The sequence below is a fragment of the Benincasa hispida genome, chromosome 9 (genome assembly GCF_009727055.1).
Source record: "Benincasa hispida cultivar B227 chromosome 9, ASM972705v1, whole genome shotgun sequence".
NCBI classification, from domain to species: Eukaryota; Viridiplantae; Streptophyta; class Magnoliopsida; order Cucurbitales; family Cucurbitaceae; genus Benincasa; species Benincasa hispida.
In genome coordinates, this window is record NC_052357.1 from 91,500,863 (window position 1) to 91,513,299 (window position 12,437).

Consider the following 12,437-nt stretch of genomic DNA (forward strand, 5'->3'; position numbering starts at 1 on the left):
GAAGATTACGGTATATTCTACAAAGGTTCTATTTTCTAACCCTTTTTGCATGCATATTCATAGTTTTAATGTAATGAGAACGTTATCGATCTTTGCTTTTGTTGTACATGTTGCATTTATATTCCAACAATTTTGATAATTAGATTAAAAAATTATGCATCTCTGTTTTTTTCTTATATTTTGTGGACTGCTTTTTAATTTCATCCTCCATACATAGTCAATTTGTTGGGTATTTTTCATCTGATGAATGGATTTTTTTTCCATTGAAATTTTTTTCGATATTTGACTAAATTCAATTTTCTTAGATTTAAATTGAACTTCAATTTTACAAGTTTTGCAACGGTTTATTTTGTTTGTTTGGAGTTGGATTTGTTCTAGTGAAAGAGTTATACCAAATCTTGAGGCCCTCTGGATCTTTATTCTTATGTCCATTTATGTGTGAGACATTATGTTATATTTATTTCCATTTGCAGCAGATTTATTTTATGGTTAACCACCCAATTAATATTAACCTGATCATTACTTTATCTATGTTTGATTTGTCTCTCTTTATTGTGGGTTTAATGAAGTCAATGTTTGAACATATTGAGGTTAGGTGTACTTAAACCACCATCCTTATTGTATCTTTTATTTAAACCTAAATTCCTCTTCATATTTTTTTAAGACTTCTCCACAGCCTCCTCTGATATATTGTGTTGGTACATTCCTGCTCTAACTTTTTTTCCCTAACTTTTTCTTAACCCGTTTTACATTCTCATATGTGTGGTTTGGCTATTGCGATATATTTTGTTTCCTTCTTCCATCTTATTCTATTCATATGAGGTAGCTAACAAATGAATGATTGCCTTACACAAGGTATGCTTCTTTCCTTATATTCCAAGTAAGATATGTCATTAACGTTTTCATATTTTTGTTAGGGCAACATCTATTTCCGCCCCCTACGTGTGGACTATCTCGACCTCCATTTACACCAAACATAATCAAAAGGTATGTTCTAGTATATTTTATTTCTACTTCAGTCGTATGACCTACCCTTTGGTCTAACTATACTTCTTTTTCTCCCATGTAGGGCCCTATTCGAGCATACCTTTCGTAACTAGTTTGAGGTTCATAAGTGTTAGATTCAAAGTATTTTTGTTATAGTCTATTGTTTATTGCTTGACTTTGTGAACATTTGTAATGTGTCATGGTTTTGTATTTTTTCACTTGTATATTGACATTGTTGGGGACGTTTTTATTTGCGGACTTTGATTTGTTGTAAATAGTTTGAAGTTCATTTTAATTTTCTAATTACATTTATAATTTTAAATTGGTTCAATTTTTATTTCAGATTATTTTATCTTACAATTTTCTGTAAAATTAAAAAGAAAATTGCAAATGGGTATAGAATAAAAAATCTGTTTCTTTTTATACAAAGAATAGCTATAAATACATAAAACTAATCTTTATAAAAATAGTAATAGATACAGAAAATAAAAAGGAAAATATTCCCTAAATTTCAATTTATAATTCCATTTATAATTTTAAATTGGTTTAAATTTTATTTCATTTTGTTTTGTCTTACAATTTTCTGTAAAATTAAAAAGAAAATTGCAAATGAGTGTAGAATAAAAAAATATATTTTTATTATACAAAGAATAGCTCTAATATGGTATAAATTCCACGGCGAAGAAAGTATAAGCATGGGAATAAGCATGGAAACAAAAGTTAGAACCTTTTCAACATCATAATCATATATAGGAATAAGTATAGAAACGAAAATTAATACATTTTCAACATCATAAACATAGGAATTAAATGAAAAAGATCTTTAAATTACTTTTAACAAGTCTTAAAATTGTTTTTAACCAATAGAAAATTTTCAATCATTATTTTCTAATATGTCACCACCTTGTAGATTAAACTTTAAATATGATTTCATATGCTCTAAATAATAGTGTCTTTGACATTATTGCTCAATTATCCAGTCTTTTTTCTTTTTTGGTGTGAGACAAAAAAGACCATCTTTTTAGAATTGATTTTCGCTAGTTCTAAATTTTCATATATTTTTTTTCATACTATAATTTTTTTTCAAAATTTTAATCCTCAAATTTGGACTAAAATCATATTGTCTAAATTGTTCTTATGAAAGTAGTGTTTTTCTTAATATATTTTTCCAAACTCTTTATATGACATTTTTAGATGAGATTTTTGTATTAATTACATAGAGTTGTCTGCATTTTTTTAGCTAATATTATTATGTAAGCCCCGAAACTAACATTTATTGAAACTTTAGAATATGTTTAAATTGTAGACTGATATGTTCTCAACTATGATAATAAATCTTAGAAAAATCCAATGCCGTCAACTAGAATATCTAGTTCAAAAGAATGTAACCATACTATACTACCACATTCCCAACATCATTATGAACTGAAAAGTAATTATTTTATGCATAATTTCAATTCAACATAAACAATGCATATTATATAAACATAAACGATCAAGTTATCAAGTTATTCAGCGTTTATGTGTATAATATGTTAATTTTTTTTTTGTAATAATGTTAAGTTAGCAAGATTCAATATATATACATACAATATACCAATTCATAAGTAATTGAGTTGCAATATGACATGTATTTTGATAGTATGTTTTACGAATTGAAAAGAATTAGAGTTTTTTAAAAAATAATATGTTGAAAATAATTTGTTGTGTTTTATAAATTGCATTTACAAAAACTGCATCAAATATCTCAACTCAACTTTATACACCTAATACAGATAATAATTATTAATCAAACTCAACTCTACACAACAAACACAAACAATTTAACTCTAGATAATAATTTACAACTCAACTCAACTCTATGCTTTCATCGCACGTCAAACACCCCCTCACTAAATACATTTTTGTTTTTCTATTTTAAAAAATAAATAAGAAACAAAAAATTATCAAATGGGACATTAAAAACTTATTTTTCACTTTTTAGAGTTCAGTGACTTATAAGATTGAAAAAAATAAATTTATAATTCAACATTTTGTTTATTATCAAAAAAAATTGGGTAAATTTTCCGGATAAAACTTACACTTATTGAGATGTCGTAGATTTAACTAAGGTTAACAAATAATTTTTGTTTTTAGAGAAATAAAGATCCAGTAGAGACATGTTTGGGTTAGGGAAATGTTTTTTAAGTTTTTCTTTAACTTTATGGGGGGGCAGTAACTTTAGCTTTTACCTATCAACAATAAAAATGAAAAATGAAAAAAATAAAAAAAATAATAATAAATAAAAAAAATCTAGCATACTTATCATAAATTTTTAGTTTAAAAATTAATTTATAAATTCTCATTTACTTTATTCTCATGAAATTGTCAAAAAAAAATTCTCATCAATGACTAAATCGTCATATTTACTTTATTCTAATATTTTTTTTCCTTTCAAAAGCAATAGATTATAGAAAATATAGAAATCTCATAGCCCGAAGTTAAGGCGCACAAAAAACACCAAAACAAGGAAACATCAGGGTCAAAAATCAACAAAACACAAAAGGAAAGCACAAAAAACTAAAGGAAAAAATCCAAAGAAGAAGAGGTTGTTTGAGTCTCTACAAGAGAAGCCCCAAGCTAATTAGAACAACAAATAAAGATCTAACGGCGAAACGGTGCAAAGTAACACTATAGGCACACATATTACGCTCCCAACAAACAATATTTATCAATAAATAAGATTCATGAGAATAAAGTAAATAAGATTTTTAAAACAACATTATCGATTTACTTCAAAATTTAAAAAAAATATATAAGAATAAAGTAAATTCATAATAATGTTAATGCTAAAGAATGTTATTAAATTTACTTGATTTGCCACTCTATCTTAATCCAAGTTACTATGAAGGCGTTTGGGGTAAAGAGTTGGTTATTAGTCTTAAATTATTATATACATTCAACACACACACATATATATATGCATATGCATACATACATACATACAAACGCTCGACACATTTTTGCCTTATAAAAGAATATAAGTTAAACATTATTGAAGTTAAATATCTCTTAGATCTCATCATATATTAAATAACAAAAACCTATCATTCTTCACACATTCATAAAGTGTTTGCACCCTTAACTTATCTTTAGTGGAGTGGACAAGACTATTATAGCCTACTCAATATTTGTATTCTTATTATAATAGTTGAAGTTCCCAATTATTATAAGCCACTTAACTACAATGTATACTACTTTGTAACATTATAATTCAGATTAAAATAATCTACATTGACTACTATAACCTTACGAACTGCAATACCTACGAGCTATAGTAAACTACTCAACACCTCAAACTCCACTATTGAATTTACTTACTCGAGATTATGGAATACAAACATAACCAAAAATTGAGTAAAAAATTCTTGTAAAATATAACCCAAAAAAAAATAGAGAGAATTGAATGGACTGAGCATTTTTATTAATAGAGAATGACTTCATGATGCACATTGCACAACTTTGAATGTCAACTTAGGAAGAAGAAACTGAAGGGAAGTATTTACAGAATAACAGAGCCAACTATAGAAAAGAAAGGGAAAAAAAGTTACAAATGGGTGTGAAAGAAAGAAGCTTTAATTTGTTCAAGATGTTCCCCCATTGCTATAATGGACACCATTACCATTACTACTACTGTGTTCAGTATTTTTGAACTTAACAACATCAACATCCAGCTCCCTTAAGCCCCATATTCTAATCGTCCGGTCGTCGCTCGCCGATGCCAACATGTGAGGATTTGTAGGGTTCCAACTCACACAGTTTACAGACCCTGAGTGCCCTTCCAATGCTTCTATAACCTCCCCTGTCCCTCTGTGCCATATGTATACCTGCCACAATCCATAAACCAACCATCATCCAAGCCGAAACCAAGCTCTAATCGAGAAAAATGAAAGTGTACAAATGCATGAAAAACAAAACCTCAAACTATCGATAGAAACAGATTCCAATCCAAAAGTGTGAGATATGAAGATGGTAAGTACAAAGTCTTATTAACAAACACCAACAGAACCTCACATCGTTGACCCTTCCAAACCTCCAAAGATCTCTCCCCTTCTCTGAAAATTCTACAATTCCTCTCGAGCCGAACTTCCCACAAAATAGCAATAAAGAACAAGCCTGTCACAATATTCTACCCTATCCTAAAAGGATGAGTTCATAAGGGTCTCCTATATCATGGAGCAAGAGTCCCTGTTACAACCACAACAATCTCAACCACGCTAAAGCACCAACACGAAAAGGATTAAATGAACTTGCAGCTCCACACAATAGGATCTAGATCCTCCCCGCGTTTCATTTCAAATGTCACGTCAGTCTAAATGCAGTGTTGTGTCGTTGGAAAACTTAAAGAACCTTGTAGGAAGAAATTCGCTTCGACTTCAAACCGAGCAAGGAGAAAGAAGAAGATTTCTAACAAGTTTCCAAAACTGACATGGCCGATGTGACATCTTGATATGTTTGTATGGTCGTGTTTTATGTATGTGGAAAGCTAATGTGACATTTAGTAAGTTCACATGAAGGTACTATATCAACTTCTTGGTACTATTTAACTAATATCATTAAAATGTCAAGGATACTAGAATTATACTTTAACCAAAATTAACAATGATAAACAAGTAACTTGAGTGAATGAAAATTTGAAGATGTAAACCAAGCAAAAGCAAAAAATTTATGAAGGTCCCCGCTGTATATAGCATATAAGTTAAAAGGATAAACTAAGAACTGTACCAGTGAGTCCTCACTGCCACTTGCAATAAAAGCCTGGTCGAGCCCTCCAAAACATGAACGAATAACAAACCGGGTGCGCTTGTGACCTGTGTATGTTGTAACAATCTCAGCCTCGCCTTCTAAATTCCACAGATGGATTTCTTGGTTCAAAAGATTTACTAGTAAAAACTTATTATCCCTTGACAATTGAAAAGATGTTATTATTTGATCCTCTTCAATCAATTTATCAACGTTTAACTCCCTGTCGAGTAGCAATATCGCAGTATCCCTACAGATACTTATAATTTTCTTCCCGTCATTGGTTATTTCTAGGTCAGAAATCTTAAGAGTTCTTTGACCCTTCCAACCTTCCAACTCGTTCCCATCTAATTCCCACATGCAGATACTTTTATCATTAACGCCTGCAAGTATATGCTTTCCATCGGGAAACCAGCCACAAGAGACCAGTCCAAGACCATCTTTTTCATAAACGTGGAGGCACTCTCCGGAAGCAACATCCCAACGCCTGACAGCTTCCTCCACCCCACATGTGAGTAGCTGACTATCATCAGGACTCCATGAGACCAAAGAGATTGGTTGCTCATGACCTAACAGTCTGTGCTTCAAAGAAATTCTTCCATTTAAGTCTACCTAAAAACAAAAATGAAGCAAAGTAAATAAATAAAGACTTAGACATTGAAGTCATCAACAAAAAAACGGAAGTTAGTGTGAAAAAGATTTTCAAAAGAATGGATGTCTGGAGATATCTTTCAAGGTCCGCAAACCTTCAAGTCAAGATCTTAATAACTTAAAACCTTTGTTGTTTCATAAAACTGGACTTGGGTAATGGAAGCCTCCTCAACAATTATAATTAGGGGAAAAAAAAAAAAAACAAGAAGGTAAGCACATTCAAAGACAATCTATAAACTAATTCTATCCTCAAGAATGCTTCCCTTTAGGAGTCTATACCGTATCTAAGGCTTCTGCAACTATCATTTAGGCCTTGTTCTTTTGGACTGGAGCTATAGCTAGTTAATTTTTTTTTGTGGCTCTATTTGTTAGTCCCTTTTTTTATATAGCTAGACAGATTCTTTTTACACACCATTTAATATATCTAGCTAGTTTCTTTTACACACACAATCTATAAACTAATTCTATGTAGTCATTCTTGAGAGACATTAAAAAGTGGTCATCATAATTACCTCCCATATGATTGCAGATCGGTCACTGGACGATGAAGCTAAGTATTTTCCATTGTGAGAAAATTGCAAAAACCAGACCTCATCGCTATGATCTTGTAACACCTGCTCAGATCAAGAAAACTAAAATATTCAGCTAACAGCAGAAAGAAACAACGCCAAGCAGTTATGGTTATTAGGAGAAAAAAGAAAGGAAAAAACCCTTGAAATTAGCAATTTTATGTCTATATCAAAATCTCAATCCATAATACAAAATGGTTCACAAACATAACTGCTGGAGCAAAACTCCTATAAGATTGAGCTTGAAAATGCTTACTTGCATCAATTATGATTTCATATCAAGTGAGTTCGACGAATGAATCTACCGAGAATAAACCACAATTCTATTCTCAGCAGGAAAACAAAAACTTAGAGTTCGACAGAGGAACATCATGGCTTTTTGGGTGTTGAAAAGTCTTACAAAGAGGTTCAGCGTTTTGCTCAGTTAAATGCTAAGCTTCAGTTCGAGCTATATTGACCAAGCTGTTTTCAGATTTTCCGTAATCTAAACAATTGAGGCCAATTCTCGCAGTTGTTGTTATGTCTTGTCAGAGGGCCTTAGTGGATAGTTTACTATTACCATCATTGCCTCATGACTGTTCACCTAAATACATTTTACCAGTTCTATTTCTTTATCTAAAAAATCCAATTGAAGACAATAGAATGCAAGAAGCTGGAAAAAAGTGATGGTCATTTCAACTATCACATGCTGAGGTCGTAACTTATCATTCCAAATCTTAATCTCATTATCTCAAAGAATATGTAGTAATAGAACGTCAAAAATAACTATTGCATTCCTCTTTAAGTAATTTGTGCACCAATTGGATTTCTATCTATGGTATGTACATGGTGACTAAGTTAAAAGAGGTGTACAACATCTTTTCTATGATAAACCAAACTTTCATCCAAAAAAAATTAAATAGTTATATTATATTATATTCATATAATATGTGAAGAAAATCAACCATCAAATTATTTTCTCCCCCAAGATAATTCATAACAAAATATCAACTCTATGCAAGAATCACCAGAGACTAAACGGAAATGGATACAACCTCACCAAAAATGTCCTAAAAAAACATTTGTTACCTGTAAAGTTTGAGAAGGAATCTGATTTTTCCCACAATCATGATCTGTATACAATGACATCTCCTTATTTAAGGAGTTATGGAAAGTGCAGGCATCTCGTTGCAACAAAAGGGCACGTTCAACTAAATGTTCCAGTCTTTTTTCCGGTATCATAAGAGATGCAGGAAGAAGTTTCTGCAACTCCTCCAGCAATTGTGTACGAGACTTGGCCCTTGCACTTTGTTGACAGGATGAATTGGCTTGAGCTCTCATTGACGGAGAAACCAAGCAGGACGAGAGCTCACGGATTCTCTTTTCGTTAATGTGATGTGGAGCAATCTCGGTCCTCAGCGTCCGTAAAGCTTCAGTGACTTTGTCCCTTTCCAGAAGCTCAAAGAATTTCTGTTCTAATACCAAAACAGAAGCTGCTTTGACGATGCTTTCATCTGATAGACCAATTTTTTGCAAAGTTTCAACACTTTCATCCCATTTTCCATCATGAATTTGCTGCATAAGCACGTTTACAGCCGGAGAATGTAGGGGTATCCCAGACTCCTCTTCTAAATAAGCACCAGTTTTCTTATAACCAAGAGAATACAATGCATTGGCTATAATTCTCACAAATTCGACTCTTTTGATCACTCCCTTTGAACCAATAACATCACCACTGTCCCCTTCGGATTGTAGGGGGCGAGCCATCAAGTCTCTTGAAGAGCCCCCTAAAGGCTCTACCACAGATAAACCGTTCGACAGTCCCTTCAATTTCTCTGATGATACCTTCATACGTTTCGAGGCTGGTTCTTCATCCTCTAAACCTCCCATCAAATGCGCACCTCAGCCCATAAATAACTATGATGAACGGATAAACAGATAATTTCAAAAACAAAAAATACCCCCAATAAATGTCAAACCCACTACTTCACAATGTAGCCAAAGTAATAAGCATAAAACTACACAATACCCATTCGGAAGACAGACAGCCACAGGAACAGCTCAATAAATCAAATTTTACCAAGAGAAGCAAGAACATGGTAAAGAATTTTGAACCGAAGCATGTTTCTTGACAAAACATGTATATATTCCCAAAAAACCGCAACCTAAAGAACCTTATCTGAATCTAAAGACATTTCGATCATCCAGCTAGATCAACTTTCACCACTTCTAAAAAGAAAAATGGGACGACTTCATGAGTAGATACAAAATGCAATCAGCAGTAAACTAGATGCCTAAAAAGAGATGAAAGGATGCCGTATTACTGAAACAAACATAATCAGACTTTAAAGAACACGAATCAGCGTAATCTCAAGCCTGATGAATCATGAACCAAAAAGCAAACACTAATCCCATTAGAATATCATTTTGCAATCAATCAAATAGTTATCAAAAATCCCAACGCAAATACATTACCGACAGAGAAACAAGATAACAACATATCGTAACATAACAACAAAACAAAACAAAACAAGGAAATTCAACAAGAGAAATGGGCGACATACCGATGGTCTAAGACGAGATTCTCACACAAGAAGAACCCAGAATTTTCTTTTTTAATTGGGGGAAAAAAAGAAGAAAAAGAAAGACAAAGTTTTCTTCACGTAGAGGGAAAAAGTAGAAGCCGAAACCGGCGATTGAAGAATTGATAGCCAGAGAGAAAAAGAATCGGAAAATTTGGGGAATCGGATGTGGGAATTGAGGGTTTGGTGAGGATGATGAGATGATGGGTTAAAGAAGAGTAAAAGAGGTGATGGAGAAGGGGAAAGAAAAGGGGGAAAAAGAAAAGAAATCACAGTGGGTTTGGCTTTGCGTGGAGGAAACCAACTCAGAGAGAGAGAGAGAGAGAGAGAGATTGGAAGGGTTCTTATGCAGTGAGTGAAAATGAAGAATGAAGAATTCCAACAAAGGAATACACAGAGAATGTGAAGAGACAAGATGAAGAGTCGTGGGCGCCATGGAAGTGAAGCTTGGGCCTGGTTTTGTTCTTCATTATTGGGGCCGCCCAAATGGGCTTCTTTCTTCTTTCTTCTTTCTCCATTTTCTTTGTTTTTGCAAGTGAAATTAAGTGAGAGATTGTCCAATTTCAGGATAGATGTCTTATTCGCTAAGTTATGATGGACTTGGAAATGGTTTAGAATTAAATTACCATTTTGGTTCTTTGTATTTGAATTGTTGGTAGAGGAGTGATGTTTTAATTATTAATAATAAATGACTTATTTATAGGGTTATATGTCGAGTTGGTTATTATTATTTTAATTAGATTATCATAATTTTACAAATTTATTGAATTTTTTTAGTTCAACAGATATACAAGATGAAAGATTCAAATCTCTAACCTCTTAGTTGATAGTTCATACCTTATGTCAGTCGAACTATGTTCATGTTGGTTTGAAATGCTTTTTAATACAAAGAGAAACGAAGAAATAAAATAGAATCAAACGTCGAGTAAAATATTGTCTTCCTTATTGGAGACCTCATGAACCTAGAGTGGATGGTATCCTAGTCGGATTTTTTTCCTAATACATCGTCTTGCATGTGTGGCAAGGTTATGTACAGCCATATTTACAAATCTAAAGATGTATAGAAAACCCAGAATAAAATCTTGTTTATATTTTGTATTTATAAAGCATCGAAAAAGTTTTTAGGCTTGTTTTCATGTCTCATTAGTAGCTTCCAGATAATCAAATAGTTAAATTCTGCTCGTAAAAGATAAATATTCTATTGATGGTTAGACTGACTTTTGTGTAATAAAATTATCGTTTAAACTAAATCTATGAGTCCAGTCAAGTTTATAAAATCTTCTCCTATGAATATTAATGTCACCATTGAAAACTCATGCAACTCACTCAATCGTGATTTTCATCACATTGATGTCGAACTTGAAAGAGTCAAGCGGAGGTGGGGGTTGCTATGTAGGGGCATCCATTGTGCTTTGGTTGGATGCATTATGAGCTTATAGTCAATCAAAACACATGTTTTAATGAGAATGATAAGTGCACATGTTTGATTGTATTGAAAATTAATTTATTGCTTCTAATAAAAATGACAAAGATGTGACCTAATGAGATTTGAATACAAATGTCCTATATGATATGCATAATATTATAGGAAGATAAACTAGTAACTTATGTGATATTTTATCATGTCAATACGAACATAATTGGTTCTTAACTATATTTCTTAGATGCTATTTATGATTATAACCTAAATGTTGACTACTTAGATTTAGCTCTATAGAGAATCGAGCCTAATTATCAATAATACTAGAGTAAAGTATGCTATAACTCCCACAAGATGGACAAAGTAGCAGTGACTCGTGAGTGTCACGCATCAAGCCACGTGAAAAGCTCAAGAGAGAAGTGATATGATACATCACCTAACTCACAAATAAGAGTGTTCAAAAAAGCCAAGCTAAGACACATACAAGATTAAAAGTGACAACGTTTTCGTAATATTAGAAATAGTTTCTATAGGGGTCATATAAGGCACCAAACCACGACCTCGAGAGTGAGATTGCATTGAGAGTTTTGACGAACATCTTTTGATGTTGGATTTATATTGGTGAGACATGTAAACACATCAAATTTTACACCAATCAAATAATGACGAACACTCCACATTGTGACGGACTCCTCAGCACTTGTATGGCGTGTAAGAGTGACAATAAAAATACCTTGATAATGTACTAAGGGAGGAGATGTAGAGTTTATATTAATTGAGTCGGTGAAACTTAAACTCGTAATTTTTTACCAGCCAATTAATATGGTCATCAGTTGTATGAACATATATGAACTAACATCTAATATATGTTGGGGGTTGTTTGATAGTCCAACAAAGTTATGTTAGGTAGGCTTAAAAACCCCACCTAATGTTTGTTGTCCATTTGAAAGAAAACTATAATCCACCATTTTACTCTATCCTTTTTATCTCCCAGTTTCACACCCGTTTTTCCGACGTTTTAATTACTCTCCTTCTTTTCTCTCTCTCTTCCCACCATGTGTTTTCATTACTCACCTCTCTCTCTTCTCATATTTTCTCTTCTTTTACTGTTTGGTTTGTCTTCCTTCATCTCGTCTCTTATTTCTTCTTATAGCTCATATGAGTTGTATTCTCCCCAAACCTCATTCTATACTTGCATTTTCTTGTTGAACGTTGCGTTTTCCTTATTCGATTTTCTTTGTATGGTTATACATTTTAGATCTAGTAGATATAAACGATTTTTTGGTAGATCTATTTTTTTTTTTTTTGTAGATTTTTTTTAGATCTAACTATTTTTTAGTAAATGTGAACGATTTTTTGGTAGATCTAATTTTTTTTCCCTCTAAAATCTTTTCGAATATTCGGTTTATGGCTTAAGATTTATTTGTTCTCATATATAATTCGCTTTTGCATGTTTGATTTTCTTAT

The 12,437-nt window shown here is 32.3% G+C and overlaps 1 protein-coding gene across 2 annotated transcripts; it reads right to left on the reverse strand.

The window, feature by feature from the left end:
- Positions 1–4,419: 4,419 nt before the first annotated feature.
- LOC120085794 (WD repeat-containing protein 26 homolog) lies at positions 4,420–10,054 on the reverse strand. 2 transcript variants are annotated; one of them, XM_039041989.1, is made up of 5 exons: positions 9,533–10,054; positions 8,058–8,845; positions 6,933–7,034; positions 5,752–6,381; positions 4,420–4,853 (listed from the first exon to the last, which is right to left on the reverse strand). In XM_039041989.1, exons 2-5 carry the CDS (start codon positions 8,817–8,819, stop codon positions 4,611–4,613), a joined length of 1,737 nt encoding a protein of 578 aa, XP_038897917.1. In that variant the 5' UTR covers positions 8,820–8,845; positions 9,533–10,054; the 3' UTR covers positions 4,420–4,610. The 2 variants fall into 2 exon arrangements, with proteins under 2 accessions (XP_038897917.1, XP_038897916.1); XM_039041988.1 differs by having other exon boundaries at positions 8,058–8,885; positions 9,533–10,053.
- Positions 10,055–12,437: the final 2,383 nt, after the last annotated feature.